The following is a 23,585-nucleotide window of genomic DNA, read 5'->3' on the forward strand; positions in this document are numbered from 1 at the left end:
ACACAGAGACAGAGATAGAGAGAGACAGAGACAGAAGACAGAGAGAGAGACAGAGTAGAGAGAGAGGAGACAGACAGATAGACAGACAGACAGAGACACAGAGTCAGAGATAGAGACACACAAAGAGAGAGACAGAGGAAAAAACAGAGAGAAAGAGAGAGAGGAAGAGGAAGAGGGAGAAAGAGAGGAGACAGACAGGCAGACAGAGACAGAGACAGACAGATAAACAGAGTATCATGGAGAGAGAAGGAGTCAGGGAGAGTGCTTGGTGTGAAAAAGAAGCCACCAATAAAACATTTATTAAAATACCAAAGAGCCTTAGTTTTTGGCATTTGAGAATCTTGGTATGGATCCTGTCTTAGTTATTTAGTAGCTTTAACAATGGGCATCTGTGGGAACTGTGGGAGCAGAAACACAGAAGAAAAACATTTCCTTGATCACATGGGTCAATGGGGACATGATTGGGGATGCAGACTCTAAGTGATCACCCTAGTGCAAATATCAATAATATGGAAATAGGTCTTGATCAATGGCACATATAAAACCCAGTAGAATTATGCGTTGGCTATTTGGGTGGGGGGAAAGGGGAGGGAAAGAACATGTATCCTATAACCGTGGAAAACTATTCTAAATTAATTAATTAAATAAAAAACCAATGGGCATCTAAGTAGTGCAGTGGATAGAGTGCCAGGCCTGAAGTCAGGAAAACCTGGCCTCAGACACTTGTTAGCTGGGTAACCCTAGGCAAGTCACTTATTCCTTGTTACCTCAGTTTCCCCATCTATAAAATGAGCTGGAGAAGGAAATGGCAAACCACTCCAGTATCTTTGCCAGGAAAACCCCAAATGGGGTCACCAGAGTCAGGCAAAACTAAACGACAACAAAGGGGCAAGTCACCTAACCTAAATGAGGAGGGTCTGAGAGATGATCTTTAAGGTTCCTTCCAGTTCTGTCATTCTGAATGGCCCCAAAGCTTTTCCTGCAATGATCCAGGGGACCGCCTTGACAGAGCAGCTTCCTTGTGACCGAAGGATCTTGGCCTGGGCGTCCTGGAAATCCAGATGCTTAAGCAGCAGAGCCGTCTAAGGCATTCTGGGAAAGGGGAGCTGGAAGTTTTGCTAAGGTGAGAGAAGTGTCTCACCTTCCTCCTCTTTTGTCCCTCTGCAGGTCTGCGTATTGCCTAGCTATCATTTCAGGGTTATTACTTTGTACTACAGGGACTTGGTGACAATTTTGAAGAACGTAAAGAGGACGTGTTAATCTCCTACCTGGGCCACTCCAGCAACTTGCTAAGCATTTTTTAAAATTATACTCCCTCTCCCTGACCAGTGATCACTATTTATAACTTTGCAGAATCCACGAATTCCTGTTGGCATCTCATTTTTTGTGCGTGGGGGCCCAGGAGTTGTTGCAGAGAAAGGTCATCTACCGGCCGGGGGGACTGCCTGCCTCCATTTTAATTCCAAAGTGTTTCACTGGACGGGTCACTCGTCTGCCCGCCCTCTCTGTGGTCTCAGCCCTAAGAGTGGGGGGGCGATAAAAGCCAAAGGCTCTCTCTTTATGCCAAACCTCCTACGGTAACCTCAAAAGAGGAGGGAGCAGCAATACCGGGAGGCCCCTCTTCTTCCCAGCGAGACCCCCTCTTCTTCCCAGGAACTTACTTTGAAAAGGACGTAGCCCGTCTCGCACGAGAGAGAGAAGTGGTCCTTCATGATGTATTTTGGTTGCACTGGCGCGATGCGGCCATGAGGTGGCGATGTTGGATTAGGGCACGGCAGAGCTGCGCCGGGGATGGAGGGAAAATGGTACAAGATTAAACTCTGGCTCTTAGACGAGAGAACGGCTCCGGGCAGACCCCAACTTGTTCAACTGCAAAGCTAGCGGAAGCGAATGGGGAAATAGACGGGGAGGCTTTCTGCGTGCCGAGCGCGGGGCTAAACGCCGGGAATACAAACAGAAACGACGCCACGTTGTCCCCTCGAGAAGTTCATTTTCTCTCTGGGGGAATCGGCGCCTGCCACGATGCTCGGTCAGAGGACAAATGGAAGACCCCAAAGACCAAAGGCAAAGGGCCGGCGGCGAAGTCTAGGGGCCCTCCGCCTGCTACAGCCGCGGGTCCGATATGGAAGACACGGGGCGGGATGGGGAAAGGCTTGGTGGTCCATCCACCATCTCCCAAGATCCCTGTGAATAGCCAAACAGCCCGGATGGCTCTTGGGTAAATGGACCCGCAGAGTGGCTGAAGGGAGAAACGAAGGGGTGGAAAGGATCCCTGACGTAACCGCTGGTTTTCTTAGCGTCACTCTCTGACCAATCCAGCCTCCATTCCTTCACCTAATTCTCCTACGGCATGATCCCAAAGACCCCTCAAGCATCCTGGCTGTTCTCCACCTTATCCTTGCTCTTCCTACACTGAGGCACGCAGAAATGGGCATGGCAATCCTGGGCGAGGACTGTCACCTCCTTAGTCCTGGATACTCTCTGAATGTAGTCCAGGGTTGCCTCCGTTTTTTTCAGCAGGCTGATATTATGCTATTGATTCATGCGGAGCTTGCTGTCCACTAAAAACCCCAGATCTTCTTCTGATGAAGTGCTGTCTAACGATATCTCCCTCAAGCTTGTATGTATGTAGTTGGTTCTTCAAACAGAACCTTCCCACAAACTTTGGGCGAATGGAGCAACATGGTCACCTGGGCTAGGTTTGGGGGCTCAAATCAAATAAGAGATGGAAAGCACTTTGCAAATTTTAAAGTGCTCTATAAATGGCATTTTATATTTGTATTATATTTATTATTATAGTATATATTTTTGTTTTTATTATATTTATTATATATTATAATTATATTTTATTTTTATTATATTTATATTTATTCTATATTATAATTATATTTTTACTTATATATAATAATATATTATTGTGTTAATATATTATTACATATAATAATTTATTATTATATAATAATGTGTTTTTATGCAGATAATAATACATTATTATATCACCTCCCACCTTGTGATAACTTCATACCTTGAGGCTTCTTCTGAATTTCTGCTAAGCTTAAGCAATATTTACAGGAAAATGCAAGGGTTGGGGGGGTGGGGGGTGATGATAACATTTTTTTTTTTAAACCCTTACCTTCCGTCTTGGAGTCAATACTGTGTGATATTGTGAAGAGTGTAGGCAATGGGGGTTAAGTGACTTGCCCAGGGTCACACAGCTAGGAAATGGCTGAGGCCAGATTTGAACCTAGGACCTCCCATCTCTAGGCCCGGCTCTCAATCCACTGAGCTACCCACCTGTCCCCTGATAAAAAAATTTTTTTAAACCCTTAACTTCTGTGTATTGGCTCCTTGGTGGAAGAGTGGTAAGGCTGGGCAATGGGGGTCAAGTGACTTGCCCAGGGTCACACAGCTGGGAAGTGTCTGAGGCCAACCCTGATAAATTTTTAACAACTGAATTCTCCAAAAAAAAAAGGGGGGGGATACATTTTAAAGTTTTGTCTTATTATTTGAAGTTTAATCTTGGTGTTTTTAATCATCTTATTATTATTAACATTTTCTTAAGCCTGAGCAATCCACAAAACAATAGATCAAGGCCTGATTTATAAAGCGATTGCTTATTTCTGTGGTGGAAATGTTAGACGTCAAATTTTAACAAGCAACTCTAGGAAACAGGCTCGAGGTGACTCTTGCACTTTTAGGGGGGAAGAAATATACTCAGACATGTCCATCTGTCACCTCTGGGTTCCCAGCCCTGTGGTTCCCTTCTCTAAAGGCCCACCTTTCCCCAGCCAGCCCCAAAGTGCTGTCTTTTCTCGGGGATGGCCTGCCCCCACCCTCTGTTCTATGTGCTGCTACGCCAGACTCCATGACAGAATTTGGCTGTGGCACAATTATTTTAGTATTGTTGTTCAGTCACGTCTGACTCTCGTTGACCCCATTTGGAGCTTTCTTGGCACAGATACTAGAGTGGTTTGTTGTTTCCTCCTCCAGCTTATTTGACAACTGAGGAAACTGAGGCAAACAGTTGAAGTGACTTGCCCAGGGTCCCACAGCCAGGAAGTATGTGAGGCTGGATTGGATCTCAGGAAGAGGAGTCTTCCCGATTCCAGGCCTGGCACTGGATCTGCTGTACCACCTGGCTCAGAGAGTTAAACTCTAGTTTAAGATCTTAAGCTTCGTTCTATCAAATTTTATTTTGAATATGTGATTCGATAGAGGCAGTACACGGACAGAGAGCTGGCCTCAGAGTCAGGAAGGATTAAGTTCAACTCCCACCTGGACTGTGTGATCTTAGACAAGTCACCTAGTCTCTCATGGTTCCTGGGGCCAACTAGGTAGCTCAGTGGATGGAGAGTCAGGCCCAGAGGTCTTAGGTTCAAATCCAGCCTCAGACACTTCCCAGCTGTGTGACCTTGGGCAAGTCACTTGACCCCCATTGCCTAAAATAAAAAATCAAATCAAATCAAAAAAATAAAAATAAAAAATAAACCTATAAGTGACTCATGGGAAAAGCCAGTGATCACAGATGGGGACCCAAACCGAAAAACCAGCTCCCAAGCGTTCCTCAGCCAATAAGGTCAGTGCCGTGTGCCCAGAAGGGACCTTGGAGGCCATCGCTTCTGACCTCTCCTTCATCGGGGCCAAATCCTTTCTTTTGAACCCTTACATTTCTTAGAATCTCTACATGTTCCAAGGCAGAGAAGTCGTAAAGGCTAGGCAATAGGATTGTGTGTTGGACTTGGAGGCAGGAAAACCTGAGTTCAGATCTGGCTTCAGACATCTAAACCTTGTGTGGTCCTGGGCAAAAAGAAAAAATTAAAATTAAAAAATAAAAAGTTAAAGTGATTTGCCCAGAGTGGTACAGCAAGGAAGTGCCTGAGGTCAGATTTGAAGCCAAGATTGTTCTTTATCCACTAAGCCATCTCGCTGCCCCATAATCCTTAGTTTTCTAGAATGGGATGAAAATAAAGGAAACAAAGGTGATTAAATACAAAGGAAACATCTATTATAATTGGAAGAAAAACTGTTTAACTACTTTCATCGTCCATGCCTCTTCTCCTGCACCGAGGATCTGCGGGCTGTGCCTTCCACCCTGGGGGAAGCTGTGTAATGAGTCGCCCATGGATGGAGAAAATCCAGGAGAGGGTGGATGGGCATCCTCATGGCCCACCTCCAAGGCTGGGGCTCGGCTGGTGGCCTTTAAGAAGCCAGGGCTGTCTCTGTGCCACTCTGAAGTGCAGGGAGGTTGTAATAAATGACTGTCAGTGGGATGCTGTGGATACTGAGGCAGCCTCAAAGCCAGGAAGACCTGAGTTCAAGACCCGCCTCTGACCCATCCTGGTTGTGTGACCTTGGGTGAGTCACAGCATTTCACAGGGTTTTAAGCAGCTTTTTAAGGACTATAATTTTAGGTCTGGAGACAGGAGGTCCTGGGTTCAAATCTGACCTCAGATACTTCCTAACTGACCTGGGAAGTCACTGAACCCCAATTTCCTACTCCTTACTGCTCTTCTGCCGTGGAACCAATAGTTAGTATTGATTGTAAGCCAGAAGATGAGGGTTTGGGGGGAAAAAAGGATAAGAAGGTTCAGGCTGGAATAAAATGATCGATATGGATGGAGTTCAATGGGTTTATTCCAATTGGGAAAAGGAACATCTACTCCATGGACAAGACTAGAGCTACAAAGAAGGATGGGAAGTATAGGGAACCCCTCGTTTTGTGGGAGGAGCTTTTCAATTTTCCCTGATCAAGAAATTAAAACTGTTGGGGATATAAGCGGAAACCATTGGGAATAAGATAAGTATTCAGTGAGTTTGCTTGTATTTTGTCAACTCATTTTCTTTCATTTAATTCAATAGATTCCTTCAGGCCTAAATAAATACATAATATAAATATATGAGTGTGTGTGTATGTGCATATATGTGTGTATACGTATATATTTGTAATTACTTCTACATGTCTATATAGCAGCCAGGTAGCTCAGTGGATAGAGTGCTGGACCTGGAGTCAGGAAGACTCATCTTCTTAAGTTCAAATCTGGCCTCAGACACTTTCTACCTGGTTGACCCTGGATAAGTCACCTTACCCTGTTTGCCTCTGTTTCCTCATCTGTAAAATGAGTTCAAATCTGGCCTCAGCTACTTACTCCCTGGGTGACCCTGGGCAAGTCACTTCACCCTGTTGGCCTCAGTTTCCTCATCTGTAAAATGAACTGGAGAAGGAAATGGCAAACCACTCCAGTATCTCTGCCAAGAAAAGCCCAAATGGGGACATGAAGAGTCGGTCACAACTGATTTGCCTCTGTTTCCTCATCTATAAAAATGAGCTGTCGAAGGAAATGGTAAACCATTCCAGGATCTCTGCCAAGAAAAGCCCAAATGGAGCCTTGAAGAATCAGACAGGATGGAAGCAGCTGAATAACAACAGAATTGAAATTTAGTATTTCCATGTCGCTGAGAAGGGCTTTACCCAGCCAAAGGGGTCTATAATACACAAAAAAAGTTGATTCCCTGCCCTAAGAGTTAACCCAAAGAAATTCATCTCTCACAGTGACATTTCAGGCTCTGGAAGACTGACTGAGACTACCTACGTCGTCACCCCAGGTCAGGACAGGCAGCCTACCCTGACTCCAATGATCTGTGATTGGGCAGATTTGTCCATTGGTCTGAAAGAGATCAAGTGTTGGAGAATCATAGATTTTAGAGTTGGAGGAGATCTCAGAAATCATCTCCAACCTCCTCATTTTGTAGATAAGGAAACTGAGGCTCAGAGAGTTACGATTTTTCTTACCCAAAGTTACACAGGTAGCAAGTGTCAGAAGCAGGATTTGAATCCAGATCTTCTCTTTTCAAAGTCATCTTGCCACTACTCTAAATTCACACCATAATGGCCCCAATAGCATGACTTGCCACCTCTCCTAACCAACTCCCTAAACCCACTGAAGGTGGTAGGTAACACCAGAGGCTTCTAATGAGGTGTGGAATCTCTTACCTGTGACCAGGTACTGGATTTTCCACCCGGTGTGATTGCCTGAGTCGTCAGTGATGAAGATGATATCCACGATGTGGCTTCTGGTATTAATTTGGGGGGGTGACGTCTGTCCGCAGAAGGGGCCGAATTCCTCTTTGTCTGTTTTAATCTGAAAGAAGAAAATCACGCAAAGTCGTAGGCGCATTCTTTGGATGAAGTAGAAGGGGGTGTGTGTGTGTGTGTGGGGGTCCCAATGAATTGATGAGGCAGGACCTCAATGAAACCAGAAAAGAACAATATAAAAGAAGGCACAGAAAAAGCAATGAGCCACGTACAGCGATGATAGGACAGGGAAGAGATCGGCACGAGCAGAGACCTGACCGGCACAGGTCTGATTTTCCCAGTTGGTCTGTGTCTCGATGGAGAGTGACCTATCCAAGGACAATTGAAGGGAAATGTTACAAGGATGTGAAGACGGGGCTGCTGCTATTTCAGTCTTGGCCCCCTGGTTCTAGTGGAGCCCATAGGGAGGGCTAAAGTCTGGACCCTGAGAGTTCCCAAGTTCTGTCTCCTAACACAAGCAGAAACAAAGCCTCTCCCAAAGTGAAACCATGACATGCAGTGGGTAGAGCAGTGTCCAGGGCTTTGATCTAAATGACCTTAGGCTTGGAACTGTCCTTTTCCAAGACTCGGCTTTCTTGTAAGTAAAATAAGGAAAACTAGTCTCTAAAGGACCTTCAGAGCTCTAATGGTCTATGTTCCAATGTCTTGTTCTAAATCCATTCTAGGTTTGTTTGACATTCTATGATCCTAGGTCTTATATTCTATGTTCTAAGGTCCCTTCCGCCTCCAACATTTAATGTTCTAAGGTCCCTTCCACCTCTTACATTCTATGTTCTAAGGTCCCTTCCACTTCTAACATTCTATGTTCTAAGGTCCCTTCCACCTCTAACATTCTATGTTCTAAGGTCCCTTCCACCTCTTACATTCTTTATTCTAAGGTCCCTTCCACCTCTTACATTCTTTATTCTAAGGTCCCTTCCACTTCTAACATTCTATGTTCTAAGGTCCCTTCCACTTCTAACATTTTATGTTCTAAGGACCCTTCCACTTCTAACATTCTATGTTCTAAGGTCCCTTCCACTTCTAACATTTTATGTTCTAAGGCCCCTTCCACCTCTTATATTCTATGTTCTAAGGTCCCTTCCACTTCTAACATTCTATGTTCTAAGGCCCCTTCCACCTCTTACATTCTATATTCTAAGGTCTCTTCCACTTCTAACATTCTATGTACTAAGCCCCCTTCCATTTCTAACATTCCATGTTCTTTTTTTTTTTTTTTTTTTTTAATCCTTGCCTTCTGCCTTAGAATCAATACCGTTTATTGGTTCCAAGACAGAAATGGGATGAGGGCTAGGTAATGGGGGTTACATGATTCGCCCAGAGTCACACAACCAAGAAGTGTCTGAGGCATATTTGAACCCAGAACCTCTCACCTCTAGGCCTGGCTTTCAATCCACTGAGCCGCCTTACTGCCCCCTAACATTCTATATTCTAAGGTTCCTTCCACCTCTAACATACTATGTTCTAAGGTCTCTTCCAGCTGACATTTGTTGTTCTAAAATTTTATGCTCTAAAGTCTCCTCTAGCTTTGACATTTTGTATTCCAAGATTCCTCCCAGCTTTCACATTCTATGTTCTAACGTTTTACAACATTCTATCATCTATATTCCAAGATTTTTCCCCATTTGGACAGCCTCTGTTCTAAGGTCCCTCCCAACTCTGATATTCTGTGTTCTAACATCTCTGCTAACTCTGACATTTGATGTTCTAACATGCTATGTTCTACTATCTCTGACAGTATGTTCTAAGTAGTTCCTTACACTTTTATCATTCGGTGGTAAAGGACCGAATGTGTCATTTCTCTCCATTAATGGTGCCATAAATGTACATCTGACAGAAGAGGGCAATGATATACCAAAGGAAAGACTTGATGATGGTAAAATTTCCAGCATCATGGCGCCTAGGAAAGGGAAGGGATCTGGGGGTACCAGGACCTCCTTGAGGAAACTCAAGTCATAACTCTAGGTGACTCTCTTATTGTAAGGACAGTTATTTTTCTTAACTATATAGGTTTATAGCTCTACACACCTCAATTTTATTAGGACACTGAAAATGTACTGGATAGCACAATGATAACTTTTTCTAAATATCCCTGTTATCATCAAAGGAATTACCATCGTCACCATCTTCCTAGTCCTCAAGTTCCCTACAAAGAGAGTTCTTGACAGTGGATGCCCAATCAAGAGGGAAGGCCACTCACTGCCCAGCACGGAGACACCTCAAGTGTCTTGGTAATTTATTTGAGGCAGAAAAGGAGAGGAGAGGTCAAGAGCTAGATCTGGAAAGAAAATGAAGGCTGGTGGAATAGCAGCAACATTGACTGGAAGCATTAAGCTCCTATTGGAATGGGGCCTGGAGAAGGTAGCCAGTGTACTGGAGCAGGGAAAAAAATAGTGGGATGGAGGGTGGAAACTGTTGGCTTAAACGGATAAGCCAAATTGTTGGAGAAGATCCCAGACAACTCACCTTAAGGACGTCATAGGGGCACAGAGTCTCTGGGTGAGTTTCCACATCAAATGAGTCCTCAAATTCCAGGATGACACTGAATCCATCTTCTACCTGGATTCTATAGTTGCAGCTGGAGAGTTTGGGGTAGGCCTGGGGGTAGTCAGGGCTCATCAACACTCCAGATCTTTCAGTGAAGACCTGACCTGAGCACAGGGCTAGTGAGAGAACAGGACAAGAGCTGGAATGAGAATTGAACCCTTTCACCTACCCCTTCACTCCTCTCACCACATAAATCCACTAGATTCCTTGAATCTGTTATCCTTCCCCAGCCTCAAACTCAGAGCAGGAACATTCCCAAATTGTTAGAGACTCAGGCCTGAGCTACAGATAGTTTCATTCTGACTTTGGTGGAGGGGCCAGGCTGGGAAGCTGGGCCCCAGCAATCAAAGGGACCAGTCAAGCTCTTAGGTCTTCTTACTGTGGTCTCTAGAGAGCCAAGAAGTTACTGAAATGCCAGCTGCTCACCAGGCAGCTTAGCAGGCTTCCCCAGAGAAGTTTTCCCCCAATTTGCCCTCTTTTCTATCAGCCCTCCTCCCCCATTCTCTTATCCCCTTCCCCTCCCACTTTCCTGTAGGATAAGATAGATTTCTATTCCCAATTAATTGTCTTCCCTCTTGGAGCCAGTTCAGATGAGAGTAAAGTCCACGTGCTCCCTTCTTCCTCGCCTTCCCATCTTTCCCTCTACTCTAAACGCTCTTTCATGCTTCTTTTATGTGAGATAATTTACCCCATTCTATTTTCCCTTCCCCCCTTTTCCTCCTTCCATTCTTTAATTTCATCATTTTTAGATATCACCCCATCATATTCAACTTACACCCCTTGCCCTCTGTCTATGTAAGAAGGAAATGTAATAAAACAGCCTCTGTGTTGGAAGTTAATTTTTCTCTCCATTGTGTTGCCTTTTTAATGTCATCTCTCAGTGACCTGGAGGTGAAAGACCACTGAGTAAATTCAGGCATAGATTAAACCCTCAGAGAAAGGAAGTTAAGAACCAAGGAACCAACTAGACAGGAAACTGAATCCACAGGCACTGCCCCTCTGGGCTACCCAGGCAAATTAAGAAACTATGATTGGTTCCTGAGATATGAGAACTAGTAGGTGGAGAAAAGAGTTTATAAAGGGAGACCCAAAAGGAAGTAAGTCTTTCTGGTGTAAGCATTGTGTAATTAGAATCTGTTACCCTAAAAAAAACTATGATTCCCAGCACCCCACTCTCTTCCTGTCCTTACGTGCTGACATAGACAGGATATAAACTCTGTGGAGTTCCATCTATTGCTCTCTTGTCTTCCTGTTGTGGCTTTGGTGGAGCAGGGATTTTGAGCAGGTAGAGAAATTTAGTCATGCGGTTCTATTTTGTTAGATAATAAACTTTATAAAATATCATACTTGAAGTATTGGACATTAATTTAAATCTTTCAGCATGGAGAGGGGAATGAACACTTGGAGTTTTAGCTACAGACCCATCATGGTAGTCTGCAGATTAGAAAGCTAAGTATCTCTACCTCTTTCCTACTTTTCCCTCTTTTTGCTACTACTATGACTTTGATTTAATAGTTATTAAGCTGCTATCAGCCTCATAATTTTAATGATTACATCTCATTTGTATTAGCTCAAGAATCCCTTTAGTTTAATACCTTGCAACCCTGTGATTTGTAATAAGAATATAGTCCCAAGCAAAAGTCTGTGTATGTAACCAGATGAAGGACATAGTCCCAGGATAGTAGTTGAATAATAGTTTTGAGTGGGTGTTACCATCAATGTATAACTACATTCATCCTAAGTGTGTGATTACATCTTACTAGTATTATCAGTAGTATTATACATTATATGCTATAAGATTAAAATTAATATCTTTATTATTTATAATTTTATATATTACATATTTGTTATTAATATTAATAAAAGTATTATATTTTATAAGATTTATTAATAATCACTTGAAGTAGAAGAAATAAAAAAGAGAAAAGTAAAAACCTGAGTAAGGAGAAGTTTTCCCAACTGGGAGAAGAGAGTGAGGGCGGGGTTACACACAAACTTTATCTTCAAAACATAAGGATGTAACGTGAAGACAAAAGTGGTGTTAGGAACTAAATTTTAACGGTTATGTCTAAAACATGAAAATTATAAATAATATGGTAGTCACCTATTTAAAGTATTATTGCTCAAAGTCAAAATGACCTTTAATCGCTTTTATTTACAAAAGAGGTGGTAAGAGTGAAAATAGATAAATACAAAAAAGGCTTGTTGACCTTGAGCTGGGATTAAACTCTCTCCAGAAGACAGGAAATGAAAGTCATCTATTCATTCACCCAAGTTCCCTCCAAGAGGTAGGTCAAGATGATGATTTGAGTTAAAGATGATTCCTGAGGCTGACTTTCTTCTTGAAGCCCACTTCCTTCTTGAAGCTGCCTCCTCCCCTCAGAAATTCAGGGCCTTTTATGGTGGCTTCTTGTTCCTTCCCCTCTTCACAGGGGCCAATCACAGTTTCCACATTGTCTAGACACTGGGCAGTGTCTGTGGGATCTACTTCTCACCTTCTGGAGGGATAAATTCTCATAAAAAGGGTTCACAGATTCCTGGCTGATTGAGTTTCTGAGGGTATGAATTCTCTAAGTGGTTTGCAAGATCCTCCATTTAGTTCAAGCTTTTGTTGATTCAATCAAAAGGTAGACAAAGGAGAGTTAATCCTGTCTTCACAATCTAGTGAGGTACGAAGTAGGGGTATTTAAGTTATTGTTAAACAAAGTGTTAACTGGAACTAGGCAAAGAGAAAAAAGAATTCCCTTTTTACAAGTGTAAACTCAGACTAGGCAAAGAGAATCAAGAATTTCCTTTCATGGTGGGATTCTGGGAAATGGAGTCCTGGGGTACTAAATTCTAATTACACAATATGTTATATTAGTATTATACATCCTACCAATCTTTATATCAAATTGATTTGTGTAAGATGGTGGCAAGCCCCAAAGAAGGAGTTGGGGATTTCAGCAAGCCCCAAGGTAGGGTTGGGGATTTCTCAAACATCAGGGTGGGGATGTACCTTGTTAAGAATGACTTGTGAAAAACTCCCATCAAAGTGTCCCAACCTGTCTGTGACTTATAAGTTCTTGTGACTTATATCAAGAATATCGCCTGTAAGTCATCTGCCCACTCTGGAAGTTCCTCCTTTTGCCTTTAAAAAGCCATCAGCTGGGAATTGTTTGCCTTGTCCACTAAATAAAGTCAGGCTATGCTCAGAGAGTTCTTTACCCAGTCTCTTTCTTTCAGCTGGCACACCAGAGGGGACCGAGGATGGACGATGGACTCCATCATATCCATCAGACAGCAGTGGGCTCTCCAGTTGAAAGTTCTCAGTGGGACTGTTCTGCTTGAGGAACATTGCTGCCTGAACTTCCCTTTAGTCTGGTACCAATAGCTCTGAGCACTAGGAAAAACCTCAGCCCTTACAAGATCCTCTTGTTCTTTTTTTCATGTGCTCTTCACTATTATGGGATCTATTTGTCTTGTTTGGGGTCCATTTGTATTTTATAGATTGTTGATTTCTTTTTTTTGTTTTTTTTTTTTTTTTTTTTTTACCCTTGTACTTCGGTGTATTGTCTCATAGGTGGAAGATTGGTAAGGGTGGGCAATGGGGGTCAAGTGACTTGCCCAGGGTCACACAGCTGGGAAGTGGCTGAGGCCGGGTTTGAACCTAGGACCTCCTGTCTCTAGGCCTGACTCTCACTCCACTGAGCTACCCAGCTGCCCCAATTGTTGATTTCTTTTTAGGTATTTTGGTCACTGAGTTGCCTCATTCTGAGAAAGCATACTTGACTTACTATAAATGGGCTTTGGTTAAGGGCTCCCCTCACACTGAGGAAGAGTCCCTTTATGGTTTTGAGGTATTTCCTCATACAGAACTGGTTTTCCCTTAAGGAAGGCTATTCCCATCAACAAGATGGCAACAACAAACTCAACATCTTTCTTTTTAAGTAGTGAGTGAAAGGTTCAGAGTAGATTTTGTTCTGATAGGACTCTCTTGTTCAATGGGGAGGAATAATTTTGCTCATGGAGTTGATTCAATCTCATTAGTGTTTGATCCATTTTTGTTTTTTAAACTGTTATGAATTATGTTTAATTAATTTAAGAGAGGCCTTTAACATTATTCATTTGATCAAGGGTCAGTTAGATTCCCACCTGTCACAGTCAGAGGCAGCTGTATTTGAAGGTACTGAATTTGCCATCTCCCTGTTTTTGTTTATATCGGTGATTCCCAAAGTGGGCGCCACTGCCCCCTGGTGGGTGCTGCAGCAATCCAGAGGGAGCGGTGATGGCCACAGGTACATTTGGGGGCAGTGAATAACTGTAAGGGGGCAGTGATAGTATGTGACAAGGGGTACTAAGTAATATTTTTTCTGGAAAGGGGGCAGTAGGCCAAAAAAGTTTGGGAACCACTGGTTTATACAAAAGAGAATATCTTAGACTAGTTACACAGGCCATAAATTTACTAGAAATAGTGAGTGAGTTTATTCTTTTCCTTTCACAATATTTGAAAGAAAAATGGGAAGTGAACTTACTTTTATTCTGCCCAATAGCCCACTAGGGCTCCAAAAATGGGGTCAGGGAGGGCTTCCTGTTTAGCTTGGCATGGAAAAGGTTAAAACACAGTGAGAAAAATTCTGTACAAAAGTTTTTAAGGACTCAGAGGAATTGCTTGTTGGCCCCAGGAGGGGAGAGGGAGGAGGGGAGGGAAAGGAAATGAATCATGTAACCATGGAAAAATATTCTAAATTAATTAACCAATTAAAAATAATAAAATAATTAATTTTAAAAAGTTTTTTTAGAAAACTAGCTAATTAGTTAAAGAATTGGGTATGGCCAAACAATAGAATTTGTGGAATGACTGTTAAGAATTTTACACCCAGACACCAGTAACAATTGTCAAAGGATTAGCCTTACTTAAGAAAAAAAAAGTTAGAGTTAGGGACTTAGAATTGAGCATTTACTTTTTTCCCTTGTAGAAAATAAAGACAATACCCTAATGTTTTAATTTCCAGTCTGTTTATTTGTACCGTCTATATCAATTCTCTTTTTTTGATCATGGCTTTCAAGTAGTGCAATAATTCTTTCTTTTTTTTTTTTAATCCTTATCTTTTGTCTTAAAATCAATACTGTCTATTGATTCTAAAGCAGAAGAGTGGTAAGGGCTAAGAAATGGGGCTCAACTGACTTGCCCAGGTTCATGTAGCTAAGAAGTGCCTGAGGCCAGATTTGAAGCCAAGAACTCTCATCTCTGGGCCCAGCTCTCAATCTACTGAGTCACCTAGCAGCCCTCCAATAATTCTTTTTTTTTTTTTTAACCCTTGTACTTCGGTGTATTTGTCTCATAGGTGGAAGATTGGTGAGGGTGGGCAATGGGGGTCAAGTGACTTGCCCAGGGTCACACAGCTGGGAAGTGGCTGAGGCCGGGTTTGAACCTAGGACCTCCTGTCTCTAGGCCTGACTCTCACTCCACTGAGCTACCCAGATGCCCTCTCCAATAATTCTTAAATTATCTTTTCTGGATTTATTTTCCAGGTCAGTGGTTTTTTTTTCTTTTTTTTTTTTTAAACCCTTATCTTCTGTTTTTAGAATCAATAATCTGTAATGGTTCCAAGGCAGAAGAGCAGAAAGGGCTAGGCAATGAGAGTCAAGTGACTTGCCCAGGGTCACACACCTAAGAAGCATCTAAAGCCAGATTTGAACCTAGGACCTCCCATCTCTAGGCCTGGTTCTCAATCCACTGAGCCACCCAGCTGCCCCTTTCAGTTGCTTTTCCAATGAGATATTTCACAGTTTCTTCTATTTTGTCATTCTTCTGAATTTGTTTTATTGTTTGTTTTTTTTTTATGTCTTATAGATGCATTAACTTCCACTTGCCCAATTCTAATTTTTAATATATTTTTTCCTGAGTGAGCTTTTGTACTTCCTTTTCCATTTGGCCAATTCTACTTTGAGAAGAGTACTTTTCCTCAGTAACTTATTCTGCTTCTTTTTCTACATGGATAATTATGCCTTTTAAACAGTTCTTCTCTGCAGAACTCTTTTGTATATCAGCTTCTACTTGGCCAGGTTTACTTTTTAAGGAGTTCTTTTCATTAGATTTTTGTGTCTCTTTTACCAAATGTTCTGTTATATTTTTAAGATATAAATTTCTCCAGTATTTTTTCTGCCTCCTTTACCAGGCTGATGACTCTTTTTTCTTGATTTTCTTGTATCACTATCATTTCTTTTCCCAATTTTATTTCTACCTCTTTTATTTGATTTTTAAAAAATCCTTTTTGAACTCCTCCATTAATTCTTATTGGGCTTGAGAACAATTCATATTTTTCTTGAAGGCTCTGAAGGCAACAGTTTTGACTTTGTTGTCTTATGATTTTGTGTTTGGTCTTCTCTGTTACCCAAATAACTTTCTATATTGAGGTTCTTTATTTTTGTTTGCTCATTTTCCAGGCTTTTTCTTTTCTTTGAATTTAAAAAAACTGTTCAAGTTGGGCTCTGTAACTGGTGTAGGGAGCACTGTTCCAAGCTTCAGTTTCTTTGTGCAGCTACCTTCAGAGTTAACTCTGGAGATCTAGAAACTTTCAGTTCTTCCAAGGTGATATGATATAGGGAAAGGTGTATTTAATACTCTGCCAGGCTGCCATCTAGTCAGAGGGTAATCACCCAGCACTCTTTTCTCCCTTGGAACTGTGCCCAGGGTTCCCTGCTCCTGAGCTCCCCTGTGACCTCCAGCGCTGCTGATTAGTGCTGCTAATGTTCTTCCTCGCCCTGAGAATACAACACAGGACTGTAACGTGAATCTGCTTGTGGGCAATGTGACAAGATCTTTGCGCCCAGAGCTGGCAAAGGGACCTCCGTAATCTTCTTTTGAGCAGTTGTCTGACCCCACTTTGAGCTCCAGAAACCTTTGCTCCTGATTCAGCCCCTACCGTGGCCTGTTGTCACAGTGGGGTCTACCTTGGCGTGCTGCTTTGTGCTCCACTTCCACTCCAGTGCAATGGATCTTTCATGTGAGCCTCCTAACTTGAGTTGGACTGAAAACTTATTTCTCTCCATTTTTTGTAGCTTATGTGACTCCAGAATTTATTTTGAGCTGTTATATCATGGTTTTTTGGAGAATAATTTGGTAGTGACTAGGTGGGTTTGGGTACCTTCTCTGCCATCTTGACTCCCTTCCAATTGTGGAACTTTTTCTGTCTCTCTTCTACTTCCAATGTTCCATTCTAAGGTCTTATCCAGCTCTGACATTCCATGTATTAACATTTTGTGCTCTAATGTTTCTGTGGGTTCCAACATACTTTATTCCATCATCTCCATCATTTCGAATGTAAGATTTAAATTAATGTCCAATAACTCCAAGTATTAATTATATAAAGTTTATTAATAATCCCTTGAGGTAGAAGGAACAAAAACCTAATTATCAAACAAAAATAAGACCACATGGGTAAATTCTCCTGCCTGGCCCAAAGCCAGCTTCCACAGCCAGGATCACAAGAAGAGATCGTGAGAGGCGGGGCTGCACAAAACTTATATCCTCCCTATGTCAGCATGTAACGTGAGAAGAAAAGTGGGATGTTGGGAACTGAAGTTGTGGGGAACATATTCTAATCAAAAAAAATCTCCTTTAGCTCTGGCATGCTGTGTTTCGACATCTCAGGCTCTAAAGCAGCGGTTCCCAAACTTTTTTGGCCTACCTCCCCCTTTCCAGAAAAAATACTACTTAGCCCCCTGGAAATTAATTTTTTTTTTTTTACATTTTAATAGCAATTAATAGGAAAGAGAAATGCACCTGTGACCATCACCGCCTCCCTGGATCGCTGCAGCACCCACCAGGGGGCAGTGGCGCCCACTTTGGGAATCACTGCTCTAAAGTCTCCATCTCCTCTGACATGCTGTGTTCCAACATCTCAGGCTTTATTGTCCACTGACTGGCAGCATTCTGGGTTCCAATATGTTATGCTTTAATATCTCCATCAGCTGTGAAGTGCTTTGTTCCCACAACTCATACTTTAATATATCCATCTCCTCTGACAAGTTGTGTTCCAAAATCTCAGGCTTTGATATCTACCTGGGTTCTGAAAGAATTCTGGGGTGCAGCATCTCATACTCTGGGATCACCACGGGCTTTGACAGAATTCTGGGTTCCAATAACTCATACCCTAATGTCACCGTAGGTTCTGACATTATTCTGGGTTCTAATATCTCATGCTATAATGTTTCTATGGATTCTGATATCATTCTTGGTTCCAACATTTCATACTTAGTGTCTCCATAGGCTCTAAAATCATTCAGAGTTCCAACATCTTATACCTCATTATTTTCATTAGTTCTGACACGATTCTGAATTCTAGTACTCATACCCTAATGTCTCCTTGGGCTCCTACAGTACTCTGGGCTCCAGATACCACATGCCCAAATGTCTCCACGGGTTCTGACATCATTCTGAGTTCTAGCACCTCATCCCCTATTGTCTCCATTGGCTTTCACAACATTCTATATTCCAACACCTAATATTTCCTTTGGTTCTGATGTTGTGGGTTCCAATCTCTAATATCCTAATGTTTCTATGGGCTCTGACATCTTTCTGGCTTTCAGTATCTCATGGACTTTGGCATCGTTCTAGGTTCCAATATGTCACCCTAAAATGTACCTGGGCTCTCACAGCATTCTGGGCTGCAACACCACATGCCCTAATGTCTCCAGGAGGTATCACATCATTCTGTGTGCAAAAACCTAATGACCTAACGTCTCCTTGGGTTCTGACATCATTCTGGGTTCCAACACCTCCTACCCTAATGCCTTTTAGGGCTCTGATACCTTTCTGAGTTACCATATCTCATACCATAATATCTCCACGAGTTCTGACATCATTCTGGTTGCCAACATCTTATTCCTCAATGTCTCTACAGACTGACAACATTCTGGATTCCAACACCTCATACTGCAGTGTCTCTTTGTGCTCTGAAATCATTATGGGTTCCAACAGCTCATGTCCTAATGTGTTCTTGGCCTCTGGCATTATTCTGTGTTCCAACATCTCCTACCCCAATGGGTACTCCTTCTCCATGAACTCTGATAGAATTCTGGGTTCCAACATCTCATATTCCAAAGTCTCTATAGGCTCTGAAATCATTGTGGGCTCCAATATCTCATCAACTTGGAAAATTCATTGTGGTTTCCAGCCTCTCATATTTTGATAAATCCATGGGCTCTGACTGAATTCTGGGTTCCAACATCTCATACCCTTATATCTCCAGGGGCTCTGACATCAATCTGGATTCAAACATCTTATAACTCAATGCATCCATGAGCTCTGACATGATTCTGGATTCCAATACCTCAAACATAATGTCTCCTTGGACTCTGACATCATCATGGGATCCAAATTCTCATAAGCTAATGTCTCCATAGGTTCTGACATCATTCTGGGTTCCAACACCTCATTGCCTAATGCCTCCTTGGGCTCTAAAGTCAAGGTGGATTCCAACATCACACACCCTTATCTCCATGGGTTCTGACAGAATTATGGGTTCCAACATCTCATACCCTAATGTCACTGTGGGTTCTGACATGGGTTCCAGTATCTCACTCAAATGCCTCCATGGGCTCTGATATCTTTCTGGGTTACCATATATCATACCTTGATTCCTTCCTGGACTCTGCCATAATTTTGAGTCCCCAAACCTCAAAATCTAATGTCTCGATGTACTTCCAAAAGCATTCTGGGTTCCAACATCTCATACCCCAATGTCTCCATAGGTTCTGAAATCATTCTGGGTTCTAACATCTCATGCCCTTTGTCTCTTTTGGCTCTAACAAGATGTGTTCCAGCATCTTGTGCTCTAGTGTCTCAATTGGTTTTGCCATTCTTTATCCTAACTTACCTTTCTAGCCCTCAGTTTTCTCTTCTGTAAAATGACCCGTTTTATGAGATAGATTGATGTAGCTCTTCATCATTTCCTATGTGTCAGCTGCTCTGCTTATATGATCTCCAGCTTCTTTTCCTCTCTGATATCTAATACAGAGGATGTTTTTTCCTCCTGTCTGACCTCTTTTCCTCTCGTTCCTGTTTTTGTCTCCCATGTCTTTTTGTCCTCAGCTCTTCATGGCTACATGTAACAAGACTATCCTCTCCATCTACAGTTCAGAGAGCAGGAGAGCTCTCCCCAGCTTTCCCACTTATGACAATCCCAAGCCAACTGGTTTTGCACAGCCATCTATTAGGGCTCCCCAAATCTCATCTGTCTGGGTCAGAACAAGAACTGGCATTTAGATGGCACTGACTTCCCAACGTGCTCAGGCCCCACGATTACCTAATCGTTACATCGAGCCTCACACTTAGAATTCTGAGGAGGAGGGATTTGCAAGCTTTATTATGTTCCCATTATAGACATGGAAAAGTTAAGGGTGAATGACTTGTCCAAGGTCACCAGCTGGTAAATGACAAAGCAGGGGGGATTTGAAATAGAAACCAGAATCTCTAAGTAGGAAAGGTCCTCAGAGACCATGGGAAGATCTCTGGGTCTGAGGTCAGGAGGCCTCACTTCAAATCCTGGTTCTGCCAACAGAGGACTGGCCTAGAGGAGCTCTTAGAGCCCCACCAGCTCCAAGTCCATGATCCTATTATCCTTGATACCCAGGACCTGACTAGAAATCCCTAGAGGCTATCTTATTTTACAGCGGAGGATAAAGAGGCCTGGAGACTTGACTTGATGTAGGCTGATGAAAAGGAAATTGGTTTAGAACAAGAAGGAATATTCCAACTACTCTCTCCAAAGTTATCCATAATATCTCTTTAAACAAATAAAACCTTACCTTTGTCTTAGAATCAATACTAAGTATCAGTTCCAGGACAGGAGAGCGGTAAGGGCTAGGGAATGGGGGTTAAGTGACTTGCCCAAGGTCTCATAGCTAGGAAGTGTCTGAGGTCAAATTTGAACCCAGGACTTCCCTTCTCCAGGGCTGGTTCTCTATCCACTGAGCCACCTGCCTACCCTTTGTACAATCTCTTCATTGCCAAATGCAATGGAGTTTTCTTAATCCATTTCCTTCTTGGCCTCTGACTCTGTCAGTCACCTCCTTCTCCTGGATACTCTCTTCTCTCTGAATTCCCCTGACGTGGCTCCCTTCTGGCTCTACTCTGACCCTCTGATCAGTCCTCGTTAGTGTTCTTTGCTGGCATAGCATCCACATCAACCCCATTAACTGGGTCTGCTCCCTGTTTTTTTTTTCCTCTTAATACTATTGGCAACTAGATAGCCCAGCAGACAGAACCATGAGGGCCTGGAGTCAGAAAGACCTGTTGGAAGAGAATTTCTCTCTCCATTAAGTTGCTTTGTTTAACGTCATCTCTCAGTGACCTGGAGGTCAAAGACGCCTGAGTAAATTCAGGTATAGACAAGTAAATTCAGGTATAGACAAGCCCTCCGAGAAAGGAAGTTAAAGAACCAAGGAACCAATGAGATGGGAAACTGATCCCACAGGCACTAACCTTCTGGGTGGCCCAGGCAAATTAAGAAACTATGATTGGCTCCTTAGATGTGACGTGTGAGAGCTAGTGGGTAGAGAAAACAGCTTATAAGGGGAGACCCAGGAACCTGCTGGGGTCTTCTGGCTGGAGTGTGGAGGCTGGACGAACTCTTGTTGGTGATCAGCTTCAATCCATCATGGTGGCCAATAGATTAGTAAACTAAATGCCTCTCTACCTCTTTCCCACCTTTCCCTCTCTTTACTATTACTACTTTGATTTAATAAAGTTATTCAAGCTACTAGCAACCTCATAATTTTAATTTTAATTATTACTGACCTGAGTTTAAATCTGACCTCAGACACATACTAGCTGTGTGGTCCTGAGCAAGTCACTTAACCTCTGTCCGCCACAGTTTCTTCCATTGTAAAATGGCCCCTACCTCCCAGAATTATTATTATTTAAAAAAAAATTTTTAAACCCTTAACTTCTGTGTATTGGCTCCTAGGTGGAAGAGTGGTAAGGGTGGGCAATGGGGATCAAGTGACTTGCCCAGGGTCACACAGCTGGGAAGTGTCTGAGGCCGGATTTGAATCTAGGACCTCCCGTCTCTAGGCCCGACTCTCAATCCACTGAGCTACCCAGCTGCCCCCCTCCCAGAATTATTAAGAGAATCAAATGAGATAATAATTGTCAATTGCTTATAAAGAACAGTGTCATATAAATGCTATTATTTATTATATGATATTATTATTATCTTGACAGCCAGGTGGTATAGCGAACAGAGCACCAGGCCTGGAGTAAGGAAAATTTGAGTTCAAATCTAGCCTTCAACACTTACTAGCTGTGTGACCCTGGACAAGTCACTTAACCCTGTTTGCCTCAGGCTTGCCATTTGTCAAATGAGCCGGAGAAGGAAATGGCAAACCACTCTTGTAGTATCTTTGCCAAGAAAACCCCAAATGAAGCCATGATGAGTCAGACGTCACTGAACCAACTCTCGACAACAACAAAAATCTCACTGGAGCCCCCAAACCACCAGGAAGGATAGGTCTCCACAGGTAGGATCAGCCCCATTTTGAAAATGAGGAAACTGAGACACACAAGTGAAACGACATCATTCAGCTAGTCGCCGGGGCACGGTATGAGCTCAGATCTTGTTGATTCCCAGAACCCCAGCTCTAGAGCTAGAAGGGACTTTAGAGGCCACAGTCCAACTCCTTCATTTTATATTTGAGGAAATGAAGCCAAAGAGAATCCATGAAGTGACTTGCCCAGGATCATACAGCTAGTGTGGAGGCAGGACTTAAAATGAGAGCCTTCCTGACTGGATCGTGTGAGGGAAGGGGAGGTGCCTTTAAGTGGGAGGCTGAAAAGAAAGCCTTCCTGTTTCTGGGGGGAGTCAAGCCTCGAGCACAGAACTTCTAGTTATCCGCTCTCGTGATCTCAGGAGACTTCAACTGGGGCAGCCCTTTGGTGGGAAGAGAGAGAGAGGAGGCCGGATGGGTTTGGAGGCCAGCTCCCTGCAGCCCAACTCGACCCTGTTGGATGGGGCGGGGATGTCCTCGGCTGGATCCCGGAGCAGAATTACTGGAAGTCAGTCATCCAGTGAGGCCTGGGACCCTGCGGAGGTTCACAGGATCCTCATCCTAGAGCCAGCGGGGACTTTCCACCTGTATCACTGAGTCTGAGCCTTTGGGTTTACAGATGGAGAAGCTGAAGCCCAGGCTGGGGAAGGGGCTTGTCCAAAGGCTTATTACCCAATGAGTAAGTCTCAGGAGCAGAGGGGGGGCCCAGAGCCAACATTCCTCCCACTGGGTTCTGCACATCCCAGCTGCCAGAGAGCAGAGGCTGGAAGAGGGACTCAGGGGCTCCCACCCTGCCAGCCTCCAGCATCCCGGCTAGAAGGGAGTGAGACACAGCATCGAGATCAAGTCTCCTGCTGCCACGTAACCAAGAAAGAGGGAGTCCAAACAGCAGGATGTTGGAGGGGGTGAGGATCAGTCTGGGTCAGCTGCTGGCCTTCCCAGCAAGTCAGCTAAAGAGCCATTCCTGCTTGGGGCAAGGAACAGCTTGAATCTTGGGGAGTGATGGGAACGGTTGAGCCGGTGTCGAGGGGTGGTGGGGGGCAGAACAGAATCCAAGAGTTGTCTCAAGAGCAGACCATGTAGGGCGACTGGACCAGGTTATCCTTGCTGAACTATTTGGAGTCTTGGAAGAAATTGCTCCCCTGCATAAGGTTGGGTGAAGACCTGAAATCCAGGTCCAGCTCTGCCTCTGATTTACTGTGTGACCTTGGAAAAGTCACTTCTCATCTCTGGGCCTCAGTTTCCTCATATATTAAATGAGGAGATTGGGCTAAGTCATTGTAACCATAATATTTGTGTTATAAGCATCGTCTCAGCTTTGACATTCTCTGTTCTAAGGTCTCTCCCAGCTCTGACATTCTCTGTTCTAAGATCCCTCCCAGCTCTGACATTCTCTGTTCTAAGATCCCTC

At 43.2% G+C, this 23,585-nt stretch overlaps 1 protein-coding gene across 1 annotated transcript in view; it reads right to left on the minus strand.

Annotated features, from left to right (window-relative positions):
• Positions 1-23,585, minus strand: part of MASP2 (MBL associated serine protease 2) — a 35,456-nt gene that overhangs the window by 8,289 nt on the left and 3,582 nt on the right. The window contains exons 5-8 of the mRNA XM_044668672.1: positions 9,560-9,756; positions 6,992-7,139; positions 1,662-1,780; positions 1,570-1,582 (exon numbers count right to left, since the gene is read on the minus strand). Coding sequence (XP_044524607.1) covers positions 1,570-1,582; positions 1,662-1,780; positions 6,992-7,139; positions 9,560-9,756 — 477 coding nt within the window. The remainder of the gene's footprint in view (positions 1-1,569; positions 1,583-1,661; positions 1,781-6,991; positions 7,140-9,559; positions 9,757-23,585) is intronic.

The sequence above is a fragment of the Gracilinanus agilis genome, chromosome 3 (assembly GCF_016433145.1).
Source record: "Gracilinanus agilis isolate LMUSP501 chromosome 3, AgileGrace, whole genome shotgun sequence".
In the NCBI taxonomy this organism is placed as follows: domain Eukaryota; kingdom Metazoa; phylum Chordata; class Mammalia; order Didelphimorphia; family Didelphidae; genus Gracilinanus; species Gracilinanus agilis.